This window comes from Psammomys obesus, unplaced genomic scaffold, assembly GCF_907164565.1.
Source record: "Psammomys obesus unplaced genomic scaffold, mPsaObe1.curated_primary_1811, whole genome shotgun sequence".
Classification (NCBI taxonomy): Eukaryota; Metazoa; Chordata; class Mammalia; order Rodentia; family Muridae; genus Psammomys; species Psammomys obesus.
The window spans coordinates 16,217,095-16,242,512 of record NW_026585504.1 but is presented as its reverse complement, the minus strand read 5'-3'; the positions used below and the strand labels follow the sequence as shown (position 1 = coordinate 16,242,512).

The following is a 25,418-nucleotide window of genomic DNA, read 5'->3' as shown; positions in this document are numbered from 1 at the left end:
TGTGTGTGTGTGTGTGTGTGTGTGTGTGTGTGTGTGTGTGTGTGTGTGTGTAAATATAGACAATGTGACTTTCCCAGCCTGGCTTTATTTGCCTTGGAAAGTGCACCCCCTCTGAAAAGCTGTATATCCAGTACAGCCTGTGTGCATGTGATATCAGGTATGTGTGTGTGCCTTAGTTTTGTCTGCACAAGAGAATGACTTCTCTTGTGTGTGGTAACTAAGATGCCACACCCAGGCTTTGTACAAGGGAGATGCTGACCCACATCCCACGTTCTACGTTGTATGTCAATCATTCTAAAATTATTTTGCACAATTTTTCAGTATCTTTTTTTAGGGGGGAAGGGTCTCATCATGTAGCTCACATTGATATTAAACTTACAATGAAGCCCATGCCTGCCTGCCCCTCACCAACCCCTGCCTCAGCCTCCTGAGGACTAGAAATACAGGTGTGTATTGTGTTAGTATATTCATGTATTTTGCAGGAGTTTGTTGCTGTTTGTTTTAAGGCAGGGTCTCGTGTAGCTCAGGCTGGCATAGAATTCCCCGCGTAGTCCCAGATGACCTTGAATACCTGATCTTACTGTGTGCTGGGGTTACAGGTGTGATTATAGGGCTCAAACCAAGGACTTTCTGCACACGAGGCAAGAACACTACTAAATGAGGTACAACCCAGGCTCTGCGATCTTATTATTTATAACTACCGGAGTAAAGGATGTGTTAAGGCTGGGAAGATGGCTCGGCGGCTGAAGTGCTTGCTCTGAGTGTATGGAGACCTGGGACTGGATCTCCAGCATCCACAGCAGAGCCAGCTGTGTGCTTGTTACCACAGTGCTGGATGGACAGAGACAGGCAGATCCTGGGGGCCAGCTGGCCAGCCAGTCCAGCTGAGTGGATGAGTTTCAGCTTTAGCATGAGAACACAAGTTGGGAAGGGCTGGTGAGACGGCTCAGTGGGTAAGTGTGCTATGGAGCCTGATGAGCTCATCCCTGAGTTTGATCCTCAGAACCCACACGGTAGAAGGAGAAAACCAACCCCTAAAAGCTGGCCCTCCATGCATGCACTAATTTTAAGATAAATAAATAAATGTAAGTGATTTTTAAAAAGCAAACTGAAGAGCAGTGAAAGAAAATACACATTGATCTCTGGCCTCCATAATCTGAAGAACAGGCTAGCACTCTATACATGGGTACAAACACAGATACACCACACAGGCACGTGCATGCACGCACACTTATACACACACACACATACAAACACCATGTATTAAGATCAACATGATGGCACATGCTTGTGATCCTAGCACTTGACAGGTAGAGGCAGGAGGATCAGGAGTTCAAGATCATCTGTAAATGTATAGGTAAGTTCAAGGTCAACTTCATATGTATAAGACTGCCTCAAAAGCAAAAAAAAAGGAGCAGGAGCTGGAGAAAAGGCTCATCGGTTATGACCAAAGGTTACTCTTCTTGGGGCTGCAGGGTTTGGTTCTCAGCACCCACATGGTTTCTTGCACCATCCATAATTCCAGTTTCTGAGGACCTGGTGGTGCCCTCTGCTGGCCTCTATCCATACCACCCACCCACCCACACCCACGCACATACACACAGACGTAAGAATAATTTTTTTTTAAGGCAAAAAGAAGCATGTCTAGGTTGTAGCTCAGTTGGCAGTCTACTTGCCAAACATAAATGAAGCCGCGAGTTTGACATGTGGCGTTACAGAGAATGGGCATGTTTGCACTCGCCTGCAGCCCAGCACTGGGTGGGTAGATGGGAGCAGAAAGGTCAGGGACTCAGGGTCAGTCTTGTTGGAACAAAAGAGGATTCACCACAGGGCTGTCTCATGACAGTTGCTTTATGTGAAAAGTAGGTACCACAGTCAAATCTGGTATCACAAGACTGTAATCCCAGCTGCTCAGGAGGGAGGAAGACAGGACAGAGATCAAGGCCATCTTAGACAACGCAGTCAGACCTTTTCTTCAAACAAAAATTTCGAAAGGTCTGTGCATATAGTTTATGGTAGAGTTTGCTGAGAATGTATGAGGTGCTGTGCTTGCTCTCCAGCACTGCAAACACACAAACACACATGACAGTCCCCACACCAACAGTGGACATCTGTGCTGCACGTGAGGAGGAGGCAGAGAACACAGAATACACTCTCACAAAGCCGTACCCACCTCTGCGTCCGCAAGCAGGTCTGCAGAGCCTTCTCGGTAGGTGTTCAGGTACCCGTCCACCAGCATGGTTAAGTCTGACATCATCTCATCCAACAGCACAAGGCGAAGCGGAAGCAGGTAGGTTGTTTCCAGGGCCAAGATTTTCAATAAGGAGGGCGGAAGAGGTCTTGTCAACCATATTTCTGGATTTTCCTAGAGACAGCAAAACAATTTTTAATGAATTCTAAGAAAAAGGTATCTGGGCAGTGGTGGCACACACTTTTAATTCCAGCACTCAGGAGGCAGAGGTAAGCAGATCTCTTGAGTTCGAGGCCACCTGGCTACACAGAGAAACCTTGAAACCCTGTCTCAGAGAAACAAAACCAATTTTAAACAGTTCAATTTTCTTCTACTGCTTTCTATGTTCACGTTGTCAGTAGCCTTCTGAGCAGGTCCACAGCATTCCTCTCCTCACACACGGTGTCTGTGAGTCAGAGAGAAGCAGGGTTGGGAGGGAGGCTGCTCTATCAGGGTTCCTTACTCCAGCTTGGAGCGGGCAGGCCAGTCATGTAGCTTGCCTTCTATGTCTAGGACCCTAGATTCATTGTTAATCCCACAAAAATCCATCAAGTTGGAGGAAGGGCTAAAGGTGTAGCTCAGTGGTGGAGCACTTGCTTACCACAAACAAAGCCCCGAGTTTATCCCCAGCACCAGTGAAGGGAAAATGTTGGCTCGAGCAGACTTTAGCATATGACCAACTGCAGGTCATCACAACCCGGGTCTGTGTGTAAGCATATTATGCACTAAGGAAAATGGACATTGCTTTGGGAAAAGCAACTAAGGTCATTTTGGTTCCAATATGCTTTTTTGTTGTTGTTTTTGTTTTTTTGTTTTGAGAGAGGGCTTCTCTGTAGCCTTGGCTGTCCTGGACTCACTTTGTAGACCAGGCTGGTCTTGAGTTCACAGAGATCTGCCTGCCTCTGCCTCACCAAGTGCTGGGATTGCAGGTGTGAGCCACTGCACCCAGCTTGGTTCCAATAGCTTTTTGTTTTGTTTTTATTTATTTATTTAGTCACTTTATGTAACAGTCGTAGGCCCCTTCCTCCCCAGTATCTTAGTTAGGAGTATCTCTTAATTGAAAATAAACAAATATGAACCCTGGCTCTGCCCGCTTGAAACCGCAGGTGGATCCTCACCGGTGCAGCTAGGACTCTGGCGAGCTTATGCTTGTATGGCAGCCATCACTTCCCTGTCCAGCAGACTGACGGGCCAGTGCAGGGCATCCCGGAAACTGAACAGCTTAGCTTTCAACACTTACCTGAATGCGTTTTTGTCTTTCTTCCAAAAAGGAAAGGTATTTAGGAGTGACTTTAAGGTGTCTGACTAAACTCTCCTGCAAAGTACTGATACAATTTGGAAGAAAGCCACCCGTTTCCATGGAAAACTGAAGGACATCAGCTACCTGAGGTAAGAAAATAAAACAATAAAAATAAGAATAAAAAAAAACAGTAAGAAAGAAATTTAAGCAATACACAGAAAAAGGATGTCCCATCAGGGTGTCCTGAGACTCATGTGTAAGAGCTGGGGTGTAGCTATACTGGTACCATGCTAACCAGCATGCCGCAGTTCTTGGCCTCTACCTTGGCAAAAGCTAGGTTTTCTGATGCAAGCCCAGAATCCCTGTACTTGGGAGGCAGCGGCAAGAGGCCCATCATCAAAGACATGGAGAATTCGAGGCCAGCCTGGACTACGTGAGGTGGGAGAGAAACAGAAACAGACAGAGACATAAAGAGACAGAGGAGGTCTTTACCATTTTCCCAAGGTCATGCCATAGCTGCCACAGGTAAATTTAAAGTAGGTTAGTTAACTTTCTTGGACAAGAAAATAATAAAAAAGTTAGGGATAACACAACTCCGTATTGTCTATTTTCTCTTTTTGTTTATTACACCTTGGTAGCTTTGAAGAATGGAAAAACAACGAATTTGGTATTTTTTTTCCTTCGGAATAGAAAATCCAAGTTTACTGAATATGTAAAAAGGGAGTTGAAGACAGGACAGAGGCAGCAGAGCTGGCTGCTCAAGAACTCTTTATCACTTAACAGCCACTCTGGCAATGTCTCGATAAGGAACATGACTATAAAACTAAGAATTGGTATACCGGGCTGGGGAGATGGCTCAGTGAGGAAAGCACATGGCATTCATGCATGAGGATCTGAATCAGATCCCTAGAACCCACAGAAACCATGGCACGGCAGCACTGTAATCCCAGTGCAAGAGAGGAGGTAGAGGCAGAAGTTCCCAAAGCTCAAAGGCCAGCTAGCTTGATGTTATGTAGTGGTGAACAGTGAGAGGCTGTTGGAAGGTAGAAGGGAAGGACCCATGCTCAAGGCTGTCTCCTGACCTCCACGTGTGCACTTGGCATCTTTGGGCCTGTACCTGCACTCGTACACACATGTACACATGCCACCAATAGAAAGATTTTAAGAAGAAAACCCTGCAATAATAGTTTGCCTGGATGCCACAGGCTAAATAATGACTCTAATGTATGTATGTCTATGCTGGGTATGATAGAGCTTGCTAGTAATCTTAGTATTTGGAAGGTAGAGGCAGGAGAATCAGGACTTCAAGGTCATCTTCAGTTTGAGACCAGTCTCTGGCATAAGACCTTGTCTTTAAGCAGACAAAACAAAAGATACAGATACACACACACACACACACACACACACACACATTGGTATTTCAAGACAGGGTTTCTTTGTGTCCCTGGCTGTCCTGGAACTCACTCTGTAGATCAGACAGGCCTCGAAACTCACATAGATCCACCCGCCTCTGCCTCCTGAGTGCTGGGATTACACTACCACTGCCTGTTTTTATCTTTACGCTTTAAAAGATATATCTAGTTTTATTTAATGTGTATGAAAGAGGGCACCAGATCCTCTGGAACTGGAATTATGGACATCTGTAAGCTACCGTATGGTTGGTATGAACCAAACTCATGTCCTCTGCGAAAAAAGCAAGTACTCTTAACCGTGGAGCCACCTCCTGTGTATTTTTACATACATGTATGTGTCTACGTTAGTGCATGCACATGTGTGCACAGATGTATGCACCTGTGTATGCAAACGAAGGCCAGAAGAGGACACTGGGAGTCAGCCTCTGCCTATTCTTTTTAGGCAGAGTCTCTTTCTGAACCTAGGGCTTGTTTTCTCAACTAGGCTGGAAGTCAGCAAGCCTCAGCTTGTCTTGCTGTCTCTGCCTCTCTCAGATCTGGGGTTACAGGTATTGACAGAGACCCTCAGCTTGTTATGTAGGTGCTGGAATCTAAACTGCAATCCTTATCATTACACAGCAAGCATTTTTAACTTGCTCAACCATTTATCCAGCCGTGCACCCCTCTTCTTCTGTTTTTTGTTTGTTTGTTTGTTTTAATTTTGAGACAGGGCTTTATGTGGTTCGGACTGGCCTTGAGATTCTGAATTCCCCTGTTTTCTACCTACAGAATGTTATACTTTGGAGATGGAGGAACAAGCCAATGAATATAAGTAGTGGCTACTAGCTACGGAAAAATGCAATGGGGCCCGGAGGTGAAAAAAATTTGTAGTTCAAGATCATCTTTGGCTACATATATAGTTTGAGGTTAGGGCTTTATGAGGCCCTGTGTGGTGGTTTAAATAGGTATAGCTTCCTCAGGACTCATATGTTGGAATGCTTGACCCATAGTAAGTGGCACTATTAGGAGGTGTGGCCTTGTTGGAGGAGGTGTGACCTTCCTGGAGGAAGTGTGTCACTGTAGCAGCTGGTTTTAAAATCTCTTATGTTGAAGCTACACTCAGTATGGCAGTATCCTTTAGCTGCCTTTGGATCAAAACGTAGGACTCTCAGCTCAGTCTCCAGCACCATGTCTGCCTGCAAGCCAGGATGCTTCCCAGCATGATGATACTAGACTAAACCTCTGAACTGTAAGCCAGCCCCAATTAAATGTGTTCCTTTATAAGAGTTGCCTTGGACGTGGTGTCTCTTCACGGCAATAAAACCCTAACTAAGATACCCTGTTTGGGTGGATAGCTGCAAGTCTGAGGCCAGACTAAGCTACAGAACAAGTTTCCTACATAGACAGAGAAACTCTGCCAAAATTTTTTTTAAAGCAAAGGAGCAGTCATTCCCTGAGAAACTCTAAAAACAATCTTGATGACACCTTGAGTCTTACTCACGAAAAGTAATGTGAACCTTCTCATTCCTTAATTATAAGGAAATAATTAAGGCTGTTGTGCTAAATCTGAAACCAGTTATAGCAATGATGCTTGGAGTTCCTTCTATAGCAAAGAAAAAATATTTATCTGAGCTTCATGGGAACAATGAAGCAGTGTCAATACTATACACTGAAAGACTCTAAAAGAAGCCCAAAGGAACTGCAAACATAAGAAATGTACAAAGTTTAGAAGTAGATACATAAAGAGTAAAAACAAGTTACATCTTTAAACAAGAAATTGAACTTTAAGGAATTGACCCTCAGAAATAATTAATCCTCAAAACCAAAAGGAAAAAAAAAAAAAAAAAAAAAGAACAAGGAAAGGGAGGGAAGGAAAGAACAGGGAGAGAGAGGGAAAACACCATAGTGGGACCAGTGGTTTTAGTGCTTTCATAGTCAAATCAGAAACCAAATTTTCTTTCTTTTGGTTTCTTGAGACAAGGTTTCTCTGTGTAGTCTTGGCTGTCCTGGAATTCACTCTATAGATCATGCTGGCCTTCAACTCATAGAGATCTGCTTGCTTCTGCCTCCCAAGTGCTGGGATTAAAGACATGTGACACCACTGGCTGGTTTTTTTTTTTTTTTTTTTTTGGCTCCAAAGTTTTTAATAGCTCATCAAATGTTCTCACAAATTACACACATAATTCATGTGGGAAACAGGGAGAAATGGGCACCAAGAAAAAAGAGGCTCAATCTTTCTCTCTCTCTCTCTTTTTTTTTTTTTTTTTTTAAGGGTCTCCGTCTATAGCACTGAATGATGCGGAGTTCTCTATATAGAATATGCTGGCCTTCAACTCACAGAGCTCCCCCTGCCTCTGCTTCTTGAATACTAGGAGTAAAGACAGGAGCCACCATGCTTAGCACAATCATTTCTCAGATAGGGAATCTTTTCTACCAGGATCCATGTGTGCTGGCTTGACTCCAACATTCCTCTTCATACCTGTGTGTCAAAGACATTGTTCAGCATGATTCCATACTGATGAGACAGGCAGTCAGAAAGCCAGCGACAATCATGGATAACCTACAGGGACAGAAGAGGAGACAGAGTTAGCAGAACCTGGCCATTAACCTTGTTACTAGAGGAATCAGCATCTGTCTGAATCACCTTTAAGATTCTCTTGTCTTCTAAGATCATCTGAAGTCCATTGTTGAAAGCACGACTTCCCAGAAGGAAAATATCAAACAAGTAAACTCGGCTGTTAGTGGCCACCTAAAACAGACAATACCACAGCATAAGGAAAGGCCAGAGCAGGGGATCTGGGGACCAAAAGCATAGGACACAGATGAAAATGGCGAGCATCCTTACTACTAAGCAGTGGATATTCAATGATACTTCAGAAAAACAACTTCAAATTCATCGTAAGTTAAAATAAAAGACACGGGGCTGGAGAGATGGCTCAGAGGTCAAGAACACTGGCTGTTCTTCCAAAGGTCCTGAGTTCAATTCCCAGCAACCACATGGTGGCTCACAACCATCTATAGTGAGATCTGGTGCACAGACAGAATGATGTATAAAGAATAAATAAAATCTTAAAAAAAAAAAAGACGCAGTAGAGCTTAGGGTGTGGCTCTGTGGTAAAATGCTTACTTAATAAACGGGTGCAGCCATGAGTATCTGATTTGATATTAATACTGAATAAGTAAGATTAAAGATACAATTACTAGGATTTTCAGAAGGAAAGAAAAGGGTAAACTTGCTATATCATTCAGGACAGTTTCTTTTGTTTTTTGTTTTTTTCCTTTTAAGATATAGTACACAGGAGGAGATGGATGCTGGGACATGCAGCCAAGCATGAAGAGGAGCTCTGGGAGTCCTGTGGAAGTGTTGAGGGAAAGACAGAAGGACCTGGAGGGGACAGGAACCTCACGTGCACAGGGCCTTACAGGGACTGAGACATCAACTAAGGAGCATGCATGGTCTGGATGTAGGCCCCCTGCACATATGTGGCCGATGGGCAGCTCGGTCTATACGTGGGTCGCCTGGCAAGTAGAGGTGGGGGCTGTTTCTAACATGGACTCTATTGCCTGCTTTTGGATCACTTTCCCCTGGCAGGGCTGCCTTGCCTGCCTGGCCTCAGGGGATGAGGATATGCTCAGTTCTGATGTGATTTGATGTGCTGGGGAGGGTTGATATAGGGGGGAGGGCAGACTCCCCTTTCCTAGGGGTGGGAGGAAGACAGAAATGGGGAAGAAGGAGAAGGGAAATACTGGGAGGAGAGAAGGATGTAAAGTAAATAAACTGAAAAGAGAAAAAGAAACAGTAACCTAGCTGGGCGGTGGTGGTGCACATCTTTGATCCCAGCACTTGGGAGGAAGAGGCAGGCGGATCTGTGTGTGTTCCGGACCAGCCTGCTCTACAAGTTCCAGCACACCCAGGGCTATACAGAAAACCCAGTCTTGAAAAAACATCAACAAAAGGTACAGTAAAGACAATAAATACATGTATTCATTTCTATCACCTATGATATTTATTATTTAATTTGCTCTTTCAAATTTTCATGCATGTATACACTACATCTTGATCGTATTTACCCCCTAATCATCACCTCCAGCTCCCACAAGGAAACCGTGCCCTCCCCCTCACAACCTCATGTCTGCCTTTTTTGTTGTTTTTTTTTAACCCACTGAAACCAATCAGTGCTGCCCATGGACACTAGAGCATGGAGTCATTCATGGAGCGTGGACAACCTTCCGGTGGCCCCACTCCTAAGGAAAAGTCACTCTCCCTTTCAGGAGCTGTCAACTGCCAATAAACAGGGGTAGGCCTTGGGAGCCCCATCCTGGAACAGCAAACACGGTGTGTGCGTGCACACTTGTGCATCTGTTCATGTATGTGCACGGGCATGAAGCAGAGAAGACCACCTTGGGTGTTGCCCCCCGGGTGCTGTACACCTTATTTAACATTACATTTATTTTTTCATTTTTGTGTGGGCATGGCACATGTGACCCAGGACACATTACCCAGGGGATGACAAGACTTAGTTCTTTTTCCATCACGTGGATTCGGGGATTAAACTCAGTTTGGCAATCTTGGTGGGAAGCAATTTTGTTGACCCATTACCTCTCCCCTTCCCCCCCCCCCCCGCTTTTTTTTGAGACAGGTTTCTCTGTGTAACCTTGGCTGTCCTAGAACTCACTCTGCAGACCAGGCTGGCTTCAAACTCTGCCTCTGTCTCCCAAGTGCTGGGATCAAAGGCATGGCCGCCACTATGAAGCTTTTTCTTTTTTCTTTGAGAGTGGGTCTCTTACTGGAAACTAGGTTAGACCAGCTCGTCAACAAGCCCCAGGACCTGCCTGTTTTCTGCTTCTCCAGTGCTGGGACTGCAAACACACTTTGTCTTTTCAAGGCTGTGAGTTCTAGGTAAAGAACTGAGGTCCTAACAGCTCAACTACTGCCCCAGCCCTTTAAACACAATAGACTTAAAAAGTAGGTATGCCTTTAATACTCCCTACCCCTTTGACAACTTCTCTTGGTGGGGGCCATCCATACTGAAGCCAAAAATATAGCAAGTGAGAAAACTACAGAAAACAATTAGTGAAGGCAGGTGAGACGGCTGAGTTGGTTAAGGTACTTGCCACCAACTCTGAGAACCCTAGCTCAATTTGAAGGATACAGATGGTAGGAGACTGACTCCTGCAAATTGTCCTCTGACCTCCACATGCTCTGGCACAGTCACATACTACCCTGCCCCCAAAAGATACATACAGTATATTTTTAAAGACTTATTTATTTATGTATGTAAGTGCTCTATTTGCATGTATGCTTGCACGACGGAAGAGGACACCAGATCTCATTATAGTGGTTGTGAGCCACCTTGTGGTTGTGGGAGTTGAACTCTGGACCTCTAGATAAGGAGCCAGTGCTCTTAACTGCTCAGTGGTTTTTTTTTTTTTTAATTTTTAAAATATTATGCATAGAATGTTTTGCCTCATGTTATTTCTGTGCACTGTATATGTGCCTGATATCCTCCAAGGTCAGAAGTAGAACGGAAGTTACAAGCAGTTGTAAGCTATCACGGGGTGCTAAGAATTAACCAGGTTTCTCTGCAAGAATATTTTTGTTGTTGTTGTTTTGAGACAGGTTTTCTCTCTGTAGCTCTGGCTGTCTTGGAACTCACTCTGTAGACCAGGCTGGCCTTGAACTCAGCGATCCACCTGCCTTTGCCTCCCAAGTGCTGAGATTAAAGGTGTATGCCACCACTGCCCAGCTCCTCTGCAAGAATAACATGAGCTTTTAACCCTTGATCCATCTCTCCAATCCCCACTGGTCTTCTTTTTAAAAAAAGAATAAATGAGTAATGGAAGAATGGGTATTCCAAGGTCTTAGGCTGTAGCTCAATGAAAGAGTGCTTACCTAGGATACACAGGGCTCTAGGTTCAACCCCCCGTACATCCAGGGAAAAAAGATAAACAATAATGGGCATTCTACTTATTTATTTAGGTTTTATGAGACAGGGTTTCTCTGTGTAGCCTTGGCTGTCATAGACTTGCTTTGTAGACCAGGCTGGCCTTGAACTCATAGCAATCTGCCTGCCTCTGCCTCCCCAAGTGCTGGGATTACAGGCGTGTGCCACCTCACCCAGCCAATAATGGACATCCTAAGTGAGTTACAGAACATTGCTTAAGTGGCAGAAATAAGACTACTAAAACTATACATTATAGCTGGATGGTGGTGGTGCATGGCTTTAATCCCAGCACTTGGCCCTGGCAGGCAGGTCTCTATAAATTCGAGGGCAGCCTAATCTACAAAGCGAGTTCCAGGACAACATATGTGTGTGTTTATGTGTACGTATGTGTGTACATATATGTATATGTACATGTATACACATTTATGTATGTATGTATGTATGTATGTATGCACACACACACATTCAGTTGAGCACTTAGGAAGTGGATATAGGAAGAACAAGTGTTCAGTGGCTAGCAGATACATAGCTGAGTTTAAGGTCAGTCTAGGCTACATAAAACCATTCTAGAAACAAAATCAAAGAAAATCTTTTACCTGAAGCCAACAGAGTTTCCCATGGCGACACACGTTAGCTCCTTCTGCAGCAACACTCAGGACACTCTGCTTCTTGATGTGGAGTATCTGTTAGGAGAGGCAGCACACCTTTAACCCCAGCCCTTGGGAGGCAGAGGCAGGCAGGTCTTTGAGTTCGAGGCCAGCCTGGCCTACAGAGCGAGTTCCAGGACAGCCGGGGCTACACAGAGAAACCTTGTCTCAAACAAACAAACCAAACCAAACCAAGGGAAGAGGTTTGGGGTACAGATGTCTTTCAGGATACTTTGATGTTAACACTGTGCTTGGGAGGTGGGTTAAGAAAAGGTCTCATATGCCTCGGGCTGGCCTCTGATTAAGCTAGTCTTGTCCTCCTGGTGGTTCTGTTTCTCTCCTCGAAGTGCTGGGATTATTAGAATGTAGCAAACACCAGCTTGGGTTGCACATGTGCATCTAGAGGACAGAGATCCGTGTCTGGGGTCTCCTCAGCCACTTCCCACCTGACAGTTTTGAGAACAGGTTCTCAGTGACCATGTTCACTGGCTGGTGGGCTAACTGACCAGCAGCTCCAGGAGGCTGCCCATCTCTGCCTCCTCAGGGGCGAGGGTGGAGGTGTATGCTCCCCATTTTCTTTAAAGATTTACTTATTTATTTTATATATATAAGTGCTCTATCTGCATGTACATCTGCATGCCAGAGGAGGGCATCAGATCACAGTACAGATGGTCGTAAGCCACCATGTAGTTGCTGGGAATTGAACTCAGGACCTCTGGAAGAGCAGAGAGTGCTCTAAACTGCTGAGCCATCTCTTCAGCCCCACATGCTCCCTATTTTTAACTAGGTGCTAGAGATCCAAACTTATTTCTTCATGCCTGCACAGCCAGCATTTTGATGACTAAGACATCTCCCCAGCCCTGGGATCGCATTTTTTTTTTCAAGATAGGGTTTCTCTGTGTAGCCCTTGCTATCCAGAAACTCTCTCTGTAGACCAAGCTAGCCTTGAACTCACAGATATCTGCCTGCCTCTGCTTTCTGAGTCTTGGAATTAAAGATGCTGGCTACCACCAAATGGCATTCTTTTCCATCATTTTAAATTTACAACTTTGGTTAATACAAGCCAGAGTTTGCTTCACATATTCATATAAACTACCACTGAACCTATTTGCTCCTCAATACAGTTTAGCAGACGTATAAATACATAAGTGTAAGGTAAGTCACTTACACCCCAAATACTTATGAAAAGAACCCACTAAAAGTCAGTTCTTGGGGCTAGGGAGATGGCTCAGCTATTGAGAGCACTGGCTGCTCTTCCAGAGGTCCTGGGTTTAATTCCTAGCACCCATGGCAGCTCACAACTGTCTGTAATCTCAGTTCCAGGGAGATCCTGTTTTCCAATACCTTCATACAGATATACATGCCGGCAAAACACGAATGCACATGAAACGATTAAGTTCTTTAAAAAAAAAAAAAAAAAAGAAGTCAGTTCTCCCTTCAGAGACACATATGGCAGGCCTGGTGGTGTTCACCTGTCCTTCTAGCACTTCTGAAAGCTAAGGCAGGACTGAGTTGGAGGACAGGCTGAGAAAATTCTGGAGACTTTGTCTCTGAATCAAAACAAAGTGACCGGACTATAAGTTTATATCCAACACAAATGTCAGTGACTCTTTTGAGTCCATCTCAACATGAGGATAATTACTTCCTTTTGTCAAATTCATTGAGGTACTACCTAAACACCATCTGAGTCAGGAGCTGAGTGTGGTGATGTACTCCTATAATCCCTGGGAGGTGGAGACAGGAGGGTCAGGAGTTTAAGGTCAACTTTAGCTACATAGGAAGTTTGAGACTGCATGGGGTACATTGGACTTTGTCTCAAAAATTCAATGGCTCTCCCTAAAAGGTGAGCCAGCCTGGCATGGCAGTACATTCCTGTACTCCTACTCTGAAGGGGCTGAGGGAGGAGGCAGATTTGAATTCAAGGCCAGCTAGAGGCTTTCTCAAAAATGTGTAAATAAGGCCGGTGAGATGGCTTACTGGGTAAAGTGCTTACCATACGAGCCTGATGACCTGAGCTAGTTCTAGGCCACCCTGGTCTAGCACTAACTAGGCAGACCTGATGACCTGAGTTTGATGTAAATCAGTTGATGCAGCAGTGCACATCTGTAATAATAGCATCCCTACTGCGTGATGGATGATAGAGACGGGAGACTCATTCAGAAGGTCAGTTCTCCTGGAGCACACAGCACAGCGGCAGAAACAAGAGATACCCTGCTTCAAACAGGAAGGAAGGAAAAACTGACTCCCAAAAGATGTCTGCTGACCTCTACATACATGCCATGGCACTCATGACTACCCATCTGACCATCCATCCATCCATCCATCCATCCATCCATCCATCCATCCAATCCGTCTGTCCACCCACCCATATACATATATGTATAAAAATTTAAAGAAAAGGAAAAAAAAAACATCAAAGGGGCTTGAGAGGTGGTTCAATGGTTGAAAGCTGGCTGCTCTTGCAGAGCACCTGGGTTTGATTTCCAGTATCCACATGGCAGCTCACAACCACCTGGAAATCCAGTCCCAAGGGATCTGATAATAAAACAGGACCCCAGACCTTAGTAGGGCCTGAGACCTTAGCACAACTGACTCCATGGTGGAAGTTGCATTCAGACTGTAAAAGTCATCATATAGCCAGCACCACCTGCCAAAGCTAAAACACAGGCCTAATCCATCAAAGTCCATAGTAGCTACGGGAAAGTCTCTAAATGTACTAACCTTGCTTTTTGGTTTCTGTTGTTCTGCTTCTGGCTGTTTTTGTTAACTAAGTACGTCACCCAAGACATGGTTTTTGTGCTTTAAAGTTCACCCTGAGAAAGGTTCGGGGTTACACTGGGATCCTGAACACCCAGTGTAAGTCACCAGCTGGCTAGTAAGGACTTTCTGTTGGCTTAACCTCATGTCTGAGCAGTCTTCTCTGGTAAATACCACACAACAATGCCCTTTTCTGGGCTCCACATGAACTATGTACACGTGATGCACAAACATACATGTAAGCAAAACACCCATCCACATAAATAGAATCATTTAAGACTATTTAAAATGATAAAACTACCAAAATACTCTTAGTGTGGAAAACATCAAAGATCTTAAGATCACCTTTTAAGACTTGGACAGGCTTTCTATCAGATCACACTGGAAATGATGGGCCATACTTACCGCAGGACCAAACTTCTGCTGGAACTGATCAATGACTGTGTACGTTACCTCCTCTTCTTCTACAAGAGAAGGATGACATTGAATGTCTCTCTTTCTTGACAAGAGAGTGGCCCTCCTGTTAATTTTAGACATCCTCCTTTTCACCTGTTAAGTCCTTACACATCAAACATGGTAAGTACTAATTACTATCCTGTTTTGTCAACTGAGAATAAATCAGAGGACCACCTAGGATAATCTTAGAAATTTCCTATCGTAACCCAGTACTGAGTCTCTCTTCCTAAGTTCGCATACTGAATACCTTGAAGACTTACGTAAAGATTAATTAATTAGTTCTTTTTTCCTGAGACAGGGTTTCTCCGTGTAGCTCTGGCTGTCCTGGAACAGGCTGACCTTGAACCCAGAGATCTCCTGCCTCTGCCTCCAGATTAAAAGCATGGTGCACAACTGCCCGGCCCCCTCCCCGCCCTTTTGTTGAGACAGGGTCTCATATAGCTTAGGCTGTCCTCAAACTTGCTATGTAGCCATGGCTACCCTTGAACGCGCTCTCATGTTCTCTGGTTTTTCAAGACATGGTTTCTTTTGTAGTCCTGGCTGGACTGGACTTGTTTTGAAGACCAAGCTGGCTTTGAACTCACAGAGATCTGCCTGCCTCTGCCTCCCAAGTGCTGGGATTACAGGAATGCACCACCATGCCCAGTTTATCTTTGAACTCCTGATTTTCCTCCTTCTGTCTCTTTTTTTAAAAAGATTTTATTCATTTATTTTATGTATGAATGTTTTATCTGAAGAGGGCATCAGGTTCCAGTAAAGGTGGTTGTGAGCCACTGTGTGGTTGCTGGGAATTGAACTCAGGACCTCTGGAAGAGGAGACAGTGCCATCTTTCTAGCCTCTGCTTCTACCTCTTAACGAGGGGGATTGCAGGTGCTGCAGTACCACACAGATTTCCTACTCATTCATTTATCTTATTCAGCATCACTTGTACCAGAGCTCAATGAGGGCGGCACTCCAGTCCCAGAACACAGCATTCATTCCCATGTCAACTAAATATGTACTTCGTAATACTTATTTTAATTCACAAGTCAAAGTAAGAACAGTCTGGCAAATCCAGAGTTCCAAGACTCACCTGATGGGCAGTATTTGAGGTCACCGAGTGGAGAGCTGGTTGGCACCTCTGGCGCAGGTGAAGCAGGCTCACATGAATTTAAGTCTTCATTTTTCATTTTCTCCATTCCAGCTCTTTCTGTATTTATACTATCCTTACAAAAAATCATATCAGGTGAACCTGCCCGTTGCTGCTGATGTCATGTACAAATCTTCCTACTTGGCAACCCCAAGGACTGTGGCCCATTCCTACCCTGCTCACATTCACTTCTTGAGGTGCTATCAAGAGACAGCCACACTGGCCTGCTTGTTTTCGTTTCCCTAGCCCATCTGAGAAGTAAGCAGCTAGTGCGTTAGAGTGAAGTCTTTCTCCTCCTGTGTGCTCACCTGGGAAACCTCATAGTGAAGGAAGCTATCTCATACCTAACAAAGGACGCCTTTTCTCCCGATCCACCTTCTGCTTCTTCCGTTAGTTCCACTGAAAAACAACCAAAAGATTTCCAACAGTGGAAAGCCATTAGCCACGCCACCCCACACGCCGCACCCAACTGCACAGTATAAAAGGGAGTGAAGACACAGTGGCCAGGAACAAGGAGAGAAAACAGGGTCTGAAGCCCACAGCTTCCCAGCATGGGTCCTCAGGTCACTTAGCAGGATCGCAAACTTCTGCTCTTTTCCTTCTTCTTTTAGCTCCATCGTGCCTATGTGTTCTTTTCACTGGTTCTATAGGCTCTTTTTCATTCATGTTTTTATTATTTTTGAGAGAGGGTCCCACCATATGCGCCTGGCTGGTTTGGTACTCACAGAGATCTGCCTGCCTGTACTTCTGTTTCCCATGTGCTGGGGTCAAAGGCATGTACCACCACATACAGGTGTTTATTTATTTATTTGTGTGTGTGTGCGTGTGAGCATGTGTGTTCATGTGTAGGGGATGTGTCTGTATGTGGTAATACACATGTATATGGATGCATAGGGGCAAATATCCACAACAGATGCCACAGGGCAGTAGATATCTGGCCTCCTACCTCATCACTCTCTGCCTTGTTCCTTTGAGACAGTAGCTGTCATTGAACCTGGAGTTGGGCTGGTGGGTGGCACAGGGATACTAAAGCCTCTGGCCCCAACAGAGCTGGAGTTACAGGCCTGCAAACCATCCCTGATCTCAGATCTTCAGGATTGTACAAGCAATCCGTCCTACCTCCTGAGTCTTTCCAGCTCCTACAGACTTCATCTGTATCCATCTCAATCCTAATGCACTTCAGCCACCAATATGTTACTGACACTCTTATGTTTGTTTTGATGCCACGAAAGATAATGAAAGGTAGAGCAGAAATCCCAAAAGAACTGTGAAACATTTCACAGAGACTTTTAAACCAACTTATTGTTGTTGTTGTTGTTGTTTTCACTTTCAAGAAAGGGTTTCTCTGTGTAGCAATGGCTGTCATGGAAGTTACTTTGTAGACCAGATAGGCCTCAGACTCAAAGACTTGCCTGCCTCTGCCTCCTAGGTTCTGGGATTAAAGGTGTGCACCACCACCACCTGGCTGAAAGCAATGATTTTTAATCTAATTGTGCAGTATATATATTACACCCAGTCTAAGATAGATTTTTTATTTGTTTTTTGATTTAGGGTCTCATGTAACCAAGGAAGGCCTCAAGCATACTATGTGGTAGGAAGACCTTGAACTCCTGATCCTCCTGCTGTGTAGGCTGGCTGGACAGAAAGCCCCAGAGACTTGCTTGTCTCTGCCTCTCTAGGGCAACCCCAACACTGTTTTTACATAGATCTAAGATCAAACTCATGTTCTTAGCTGAAATGCAAGGAAAGCATTTTATGGACTGCGGTATCTCTCTAGCCCTCACATGCTATCTTGAAAAGTGCATAAACAGGGAATAGAGAGCTAGCTCAGCAATTAAGAGCACTGGCTACTCTTCTGGAGGGCCTGGCTTTAGTTCCCAGCACCCACATGGCAGTTATCAAACGTCTCTCACTGCAGTCCCAAGATATTCAATGCCTTCTTCTAGCCTCCTTGGACACTGCACACATGCAGTACACAGATATGACATGCAGGCAAAGCACCCACACACCTACAATAAAAAAAAATTAAAGTTAAAATAAATAAAAGTTTATAAATACAAGCTGGGACTATGGCATAAGCTTTAGTTCCCACCCTCAAGAAGCAGAGGCAGGAAGATCTCTATGTGTTTGGGGCCAGCCAAATCTACATACCAGGCTCCTATACATCAAGTCTATGACTGTCTCAGGAAAAAAAAAAAAAAAAAAAAAAAAAAGGTCATATATACAGCACTGAATACAAGAAAAACCCCATTTTCTTTCAGAAAGCTAAATGAGACAGAGAAGTTGAGTTTCCTATGGCAGATTTCAATTTGCATTCAGGGAACACAGAACTTACCATTCAATATCTCATGCCCAAAAAACATTTTCACTCCTGGGACACTCCGGCCTGTCTCCACATTCTTCACTGTGATAAAAAATAACTCATCTGATTAGTAACACATATTATTTTCTCAAAAATTTCAAGAAACTATTACATCTCTTAAAATTACTGAAATATGAGTTTTATAAAAATTCTTTTGTTCCCAAAGAAATGTAGAGTCAATGAAATTACAAAGTAACACTACATTCTGTAACTGCATAATACACCTCAGAATTTTTTTTTTTTTTAAGTGTTTTAAAAAGCCAGGTGTGGTGGTACAGGCTTTTAAATCCAACACTTCTGGGAGGCAGAGGCCAGCAGATCTCTTGTGTTCAAAGCTAATATGGTCTACATAGCAAGTTACAGGCCAGCTAAGACTACATAATGGGACCTTGCCAAAAGAAGGTAGGAAAGAAAAGGGAACTAAAAAGAAAAAAAAAAAAAAATCCCTGACTGCTGGGAGCCATGTGCCACTACACCTGGCCTGGGTGGTGCTGTGGTTTGAACCTCATGCTCTCTGTGTGTTCCACAAGTACTCTACCAACTGAGCTACATCCCCAGGCCAGGTTCAGGATTTTGATACAGATTCCCTTGTGTTCCAGGCCAGCTTCTAACTCATTATGTAGCTGAGAGTGGCCCTGAAGTCTTGACTTCTGGACTTCTTTTTGCCTGGGAGAAATTAATCTTTTATAGCTGTGCTTTTTCCCCCTTATGTTGAAGCCCAAATCAGTTTTAATAACAAGATTAATTTTAATTTTCACATAAACAAAAATTAACAGAAGTCCCCAGTTTTTAAAAACTATATATTGAAAACTACCACCATCAGGACTGGAGAGATGGTTCAGCATTTAGGAGCACTGAATGTGCTTCCAGAGGACCAGGGATTCCTAGAACCTATATAACAATTCAAAACCATCTGTAAATCTAGTTCCAGGGAATTCTATATCCTCTTCTGGCCTCTGTGGGTACCAGGCATGCTCACAGCACACAGACTAACTTGCAGACCCCCCCCCATACTTTAAATAATAAAAAAGAAAATGTCCACTATGATGCCAAGGAAGGTACATAAGTGATGACCAACCAGCACAGGTAGCCACAGTGCTCTGTTGGGGAACAGTGGTCTAATGGTTTTCTCATGCCTTCCTTAAAATAGGAACAGTGCTGCTTTGCCAGTCTAATGCTGCCCACAATCACCACCTGCACCCAGCCACTAATCTCTTAAAGGGGCAGAGGACATGACAAACAGAGGCAAACCGTTTTTCAGGACAACAATCTTGTTAGGATCCACATGCTGGAGCACGCCCTCAAAGATGCCAGAAACCAATGTGAGCTTCACTCTTCTCCACAAAATCTGGTTGAGGAAATGGTAGTCACTGCTGGGATCCATGCTTTTTCATTCCAAAAGCAGCCTTCAAAGACTCTTCCCTATGCATGCAAACACTTGAAAGTTAAAAAGAGATCAGTACTTTTTAAAGATAATTATTTAATTTTATCTTATGTGCATTGGCATGAGGGTGTCAGACCACCTGGAACTGCTTACGGACAGTTTTGAGTTGCCATATGGGTGCTGGGAGTTGAACCTGGGTCCCTTGGAAGAGCTAATAGTGCTCTTAACCACTGAGCCATCTCTCCAGCCCTCAGAGATCAGTATTTTGGAAAGACTATTTTGATCTGGGTATGGTGGTGCAGACCTTTAATCCCACGAGACAGAGGTAAGGGAATCTCTGTGAACTCCATAGCTCTGTCTACATAGCAAGTTTCAGGCCAGCCAGGAAGACCATCTCTCAAAAACAAACAAACAAACAAACAAACAAACAAACAGTTTTCCCTGTGTAGCCTTGGCTGACATGGAACTCATTTTGTAGACCAGGCTGGCCTTGAACTTGTAGCCTGCCTCTGCCTCCTGAGTACTCAGGTCAAAGGCATGTGCCACCACTGCTGCCCTGCTTACATTTCTCCAAATTTCCAAAGCAGTGGTTCCAACCTGTGGGTCTTGACCCTTCACCCCAGGGGGGGCAACACCCTTTCACAGGGGTCACAAATCAGATCTCCTGTATATCATATATTCAACATTAATTCATAACAGTAGCAAAATTAGTTATGAAACAGCAACAAAAATAATTTTATGGTGGGGGGGGTTCAGGACATGAGGGACTGTATTACAAGGTTGTAGCATTAGGAAGGCTGAGAACCACTGTCCTCATAAGTACTTTGACTTTGTTCATTACTTTAAGATGCTAATAACCACAGCCAATTTTATCTTGTCTGTCTGTCTGTCTATCTATCTTTGGGTTTTTGAGACAGTTTCTGTTATTTATTTATTTGAGTCAGGGTTTGTGTAACAGAGCCCTAGCTGTCCTGGACTTGTTTTGTAGACCAGGCTGGCCTTGAACTCACAAGAGATTCGCCTGCCTCTGCCTCCCCAAGTGCTGGGATTACAAGCGTGGGCCGGCTTATTTATTTTTATTTTATGTGTACAAGGGATTTACCTCCATGTGTGTCTATGCACCACATTAGTTTAGTGCCTGAGGAAGACAGAGGAGGGCACCAGATTCCCCGGAAACTGGGTGGTGAAAGCTGTCATGTGGTTGCTGCGAACTAAAGCTATGTCTTCTGCAAGAGCTTAAGTGTTCTTAGGTATTGGTCTATCTCTCCAGCCCCATAATTTTAATTCATATATAAGAAACTCAAAATTCTAGGGCTATCCATGGACAAGACAGGAGTAGCTTTTTTGTTTATAAAATGGGCATGGTTAGTCAACTATGCAGGAGAGAGGGGGCCGAAAGACTGTAAAGGACAGAGGAGATGGACGACACCAAGTAAACAGCACCTTCCAGACACAATGGGACCAAGGGACATGAACTCACAGACTGCAGCAGCATGCATAGGTCCAAACCAGATGGGATCCCAGCGTTGAGAGGGGAAGTGGACACGAGAGCCCATCCCTAAACAGAAACCAATCTCCAACTGAAACCAATCTCCAACTGACGCCTGCTCATAAAGGAAATCCTAACTTCTCCAGTGGAGTCTCAGGAGGTATACAAACCACATTGCTAGGCATGTCCCATGCCTAGCAATAGATGGCCTCACAAAATGAACTCAACGGTAGTTTTGGAAATGTTTTGTTTCATATTGCTTTCTTTGGGAATTTTTTTTTAACCTTACTAGACTTTTGCTTGTATATTAGTTTCCAATTTTGTGTGTGTTTTTAAGATTATGTATACAGTGTTGTGCCTCCATGTACCATGGAGAAGAGGGTATCTGATCTCATTATAGATGGTTGTGAACCACCATATATGTGGTTGCTGGGAATTGAGCTCGGGACCTTCGGAAGAGCAGCTAGTGCTCTTAACCCCAAAGCCATCTCTCCAGCCCCAATTTTGTGTTTGTATGGATTTTATTTGTGTGTTTCTCATGCTTTTTGTTTCTTTTGTTTTATTCTGGTTTAATTGCTTTTTTTTTTTTTTTTTTTCCTTTTTTCCAGACAGAGTCTCACTATGTAGCTCTGGCTTCCCTGGAAATCACTATGCATACAAGCCTGGCCTCTATCTCACAGAGCCACCTGACTCCCAAGCACTGGGACTAAATGCATGTATGTTTGCTTTCTAGAGAGAGAAAAGAGACGGAGTTGGAAGTATGGAAAGATGGGGAAGATCTGGTAGGAAATGAAGGAGGAGAAACTGTGATCAGAACACACTGTATGAAAAAAAAAATTATTTTTAATTTAAAAATTGGCCCTGATACCTCATTTCTCATAGCAGCTAAATAAAGGCTTTTTACTTATTTTCTTGATAAAGTATTACAGTATAGTCTTGGCTATAATTTGCTGTAGAATAGAAATTGCTGTAAAGACCAGCCTGATGTAGAACTCAGTGACTGACCTTCCTCTGCATTCTGGATGCTGCGATTAGAGACATATGCTACGTCTAGCTTTCTACATAGAAACTGAACTCGGGTCCTCACTGAGGAACCTTCCCAGCTCCCAAGTGCTTTTATCTGTGTATGTTACTGATGCTGAGTACTGAATCCAGAGTCTTGCACAGCAGTTAAGGGTGCTTTCTGTCCTAGAGAACACACGGAAGCCTGGTGTTACCCCGCATCACGCTCGGTGGCTCACAACCCCTCCAACTCCAGCTCTAAGGGATTTGATACCCTCCTGTAGCCTCCACTGGTAAGCACACCCACGCACGCACGCACGCACACACACCTCTCACTCCCACACAAACACCATTTTTAAAGGATAAAACAAATCAGATTAAAAAAAGCCCACATAGCAAAGAAACTTGTCTCTGTTTTTGGTTCTTAGGGTCTCTCTGAGTAGCCCTGGCTGGCCTGGAATGTCCTATCTAGAGCATTCTGCCTTGAACTTGCAAAGATTCTCCTGCCTCTGCTTCCTCAGTGCTGTGACTATAGGTACCAGGCCTAACAGAAAGGGTTTAACTGGATACAGCCATCAAAATTTACATTAAAAATTAGGAAGGGCTGGAGAGATGGCTCACAGGTTAAGAGCACTGTCTGTTTTTCCAAAGGTCCTGAGTTCAATTCCCAGCAACCACATGGCGGTTCATAACTATCTATAGTGAGATCTGGTACCCTCTTCTGGTGCACAGGCAACATGCAGGCAGAATATTGCATAAATAATGAATAAATAAATCTTTACAAGAATTAGGAAGGAAAAGAGGTCAGGATGAAGAGATGAACGTCCAGGTTTAAAGAGAAAGGGAGTGTGTATGTGTCTGACAGCAACGTTTCCATACTACACTTAATGGGCTTCTTAAACTGGCGTTTCCAAACGTTGCCATCACCATAGTATACAATCACATTACCATGATCTCAAATGGGCTAAGACAGAGGGGTTAGTTAGGAAAACCACTGAGTCAGACCAGAAATTCAGTGGCCAGGGAAGTCTTGGACTCTGAGCTGAAATGCCTTAAGTAACTCTGAAGTTGTAGCCTAAGGGGATTTGAGAAAGGTGCCAAGATATTTTGGTACTAATAGTGATGAGAATTTCTTCTATGTCTCAAGCTGATTTTAAACAAAGGGGAGAAGGGGCAAGACAGGTGATCCCACAGGAAAACAACTGCTTCACTTGAGAGGGCGGACACTAACGTGGCTTTTAACTTTTTCCTCATTAGAGCGGACGACAACAACAAAATGCACCAAGAATTAAATGCACCTGGCTTTAATCCCCCGCTCTCAGGAGGCAGAGGCAGGTGGACCTCTGTTAAGTTAGAGGCCAGTCTGACCTACATAGTGAGTTCTGGGACATCCAGTGCTACCACAGAAAACCTGTCGCAAACGAAACAAAAGAGAAAAGAACAAAATGCATGACCTGCACTGGAGGCTCAAGTCTGTAACCGCAGCCACTTAAGAGGCTGAGACTAGCCCGAGCTCTTCTGGAAAAAAAGGAAGAAAAGCATTTCCCTCCTTCTAGAAAGGGTTTTCCGGGCCCAGGCTGGCCTTGTGCTCACTATGCGGCAGCAGAAACTCCAAATCCTCCGGCCTCCACCTCCTGAATTACAAGTATGGTATCCAGGAGCGGCAAAACAAACCCAAAAACTCTTTAAACAGGATTTCCCGATATTGCCCAACTTGCAACTTTTCTGCTTTCACCTAACAAGTGCTGGCTCACGCTTTAAAAACCCCAACTTATTTATTTAGGGATACAGGGTTTTTCTGTACAGCACTGGCTGTCCGAACTCACTTTGTAGACCAGGCTAGCCTCACAGATATCCGCCTGCCTCTACCTCCCGGGTGCTGGGATTAGAGGCGTGCAGCACCACCGCCCGGAAAGAAAAAAAATAAAAAAATCCTATTTTTAACAACAAATTTCAAGTAAATAAATACGAACGCCCCTGCTCGAAGTATTCCCTCTCCCTCACCTTTAGGGTTCTCTGGCCCCTCAGCAGAGAACTTTGGGAAACTTAATTTCAGTGATTTCCTTGAACTGAAGAAAAGACTATTGTCAGAAAACCTGGGAGTTATTGCGGCACAGCCTCGCCTGCACGAAAGCTCGCAGCGCCGGCTACTGAAACCGCGGAGCCGGCTAAGCCCGTCCCCGGGGCGAAAGACCTGCCTCTTTCCGGAGGAGCCAATCAGCGTGCGGCCTCGAGACAGCTCCCAGCGCCCCCTGCGGCAGAGGAGGGGAGCGCAGAAGAAATGCAGCCAATAGGCGTGCGGCCTCGAGTCGGCTCCCAGCGCCCCCTGCGGCCGGGGAGGGGAGCGCAGAAGAGATGCAGCCAATGGGCGTGCGGCCTCGAGTGGGCTCCCAGCGCCCCCTGCGGCCGGGGAGGGGAGCTCAGGAAACATGCAGCCAATGGGCGTGAGGCCCAGGCAGCTTCCAACACCCGACTCTTGTGGCCGAGGGAGCGAGTGTGGGAGGACCACGGGGAGGAGAGGGAAAAAGGAGGGCGGGAAGGAGATCAAAAGAGAGACGGGGCAGAGGCGGCGCAACCAACATCCTTAAAATCCCAGCACTCGGGGAGGCAGAGGCAGGCAAATCGCTGTGAGTTCGAGGCCAGCCTGGTCTATAAGGCGAGGCCGGGCCAGCCAAGGCTCCACTCCCTGTCTCGAAAAACCAAAAAACAAGAGGGAGAGTTGGGGGAGAGAGAGCGGCGAGCCAGGCAGCAGGACAGCCTGCCCGGGCGGAGTGAACCTGCCCGTCTCTGGGCATCCACCCCCGGGTTTCCCCCCCCCCCCCTCCTTTGATCGGTTTTGTTCCTCTCGAGTCCTGTCACCTGTCGGGCGGGCTTGCCGGCGTGGGGAGTCCGGTGATCAGCCTGCCGGCCCCTCGGTGGGGTGTGCGCCCTGACTAGTCTGAAGGCGGTTGCTTGGCGGCGCTGCCCTTTTAAGCGCAGGTCGCTAGCGCCACGGTGGCATCGCCGCTTTAAGGCCGGCGGCGGCCGTGGGGCCGGGGGCGGGGTCTGTCCGCCTTGGATTCCCGCAGCCGCCGGGCTGATTCATTGCGGGCCGGAGCGCCGGGCTTTGACGTTGGCGCCTGCGCAGGGCGCGGCCTCTGCGGCGATTGGCTGGTGTCGGGCCGCCCTCCCCCGCGCGCCACCCCTGCTCTCCCTCCCCGGGGCCGCAGGAGAAACAGTGCCCTCTCCCTTCTTGACCCCTGGCCCTTCCCCACCGCCTCCGGTCTCGCCGCCGTTGCTTCTGGCGCCGCCGCTCCCGTAGGAGCTCCGTCCACGGTGATGGGGTCTCGGGCCTCCACGTTACTGCGGGACGAGGAGCTCGAGGAGATCAAGAAGGAGACCGGCT

The 25,418-nt window shown here is 45.4% G+C and overlaps 2 protein-coding genes across 7 annotated transcripts in view; one reads left to right on the top strand and one right to left on the bottom strand.

Moving 5' to 3' along the window:
• The window catches only part of Exd1 (exonuclease 3'-5' domain containing 1), a 26,971-nt gene extending 1,754 nt beyond the window's left edge, over positions 1 to 25,217 (bottom strand). The window contains exons 1-11 of one of the 6 annotated variants that reach the window (XM_055594916.1): positions 24,893 to 25,217; positions 19,410 to 19,580; positions 18,132 to 18,200; positions 16,141 to 16,195; positions 15,740 to 15,867; positions 14,616 to 14,674; positions 11,403 to 11,489; positions 7,506 to 7,610; positions 7,341 to 7,421; positions 3,471 to 3,614; positions 2,174 to 2,365 (exon numbers count right to left, since the gene is read on the bottom strand). In XM_055594916.1, the coding sequence (XP_055450891.1) occupies positions 2,174 to 2,365; positions 3,471 to 3,614; positions 7,341 to 7,421; positions 7,506 to 7,610; positions 11,403 to 11,489; positions 14,616 to 14,674; positions 15,740 to 15,867; positions 16,141 to 16,195; positions 18,132 to 18,200; positions 19,410 to 19,542 (1,053 nt within the window). In that variant the 5' untranslated portion in view covers positions 19,543 to 19,580; positions 24,893 to 25,217. Of the gene's footprint in view, positions 1 to 2,173; positions 2,366 to 3,470; positions 3,615 to 7,340; positions 7,422 to 7,505; positions 7,611 to 11,402; positions 11,490 to 14,615; positions 14,675 to 15,739; positions 15,873 to 16,140; positions 16,196 to 18,131; positions 18,201 to 19,409; positions 19,581 to 24,037; positions 24,118 to 24,892 lie in introns of those variants that run through there. The other 5 variants (XM_055594994.1, XM_055595070.1, XM_055595135.1 and 2 more) reach the window with 5 other exon arrangements.
• The window catches only part of Chp1 (calcineurin like EF-hand protein 1), a 28,953-nt gene continuing 28,751 nt past the window's right edge, over positions 25,217 to 25,418 (top strand). Inside the window, exon 1 of the mRNA XM_055595359.1 lies at positions 25,217 to 25,418. Coding sequence (XP_055451334.1) covers positions 25,352 to 25,418 — 67 coding nt within the window. The 5' untranslated portion in view covers positions 25,217 to 25,351.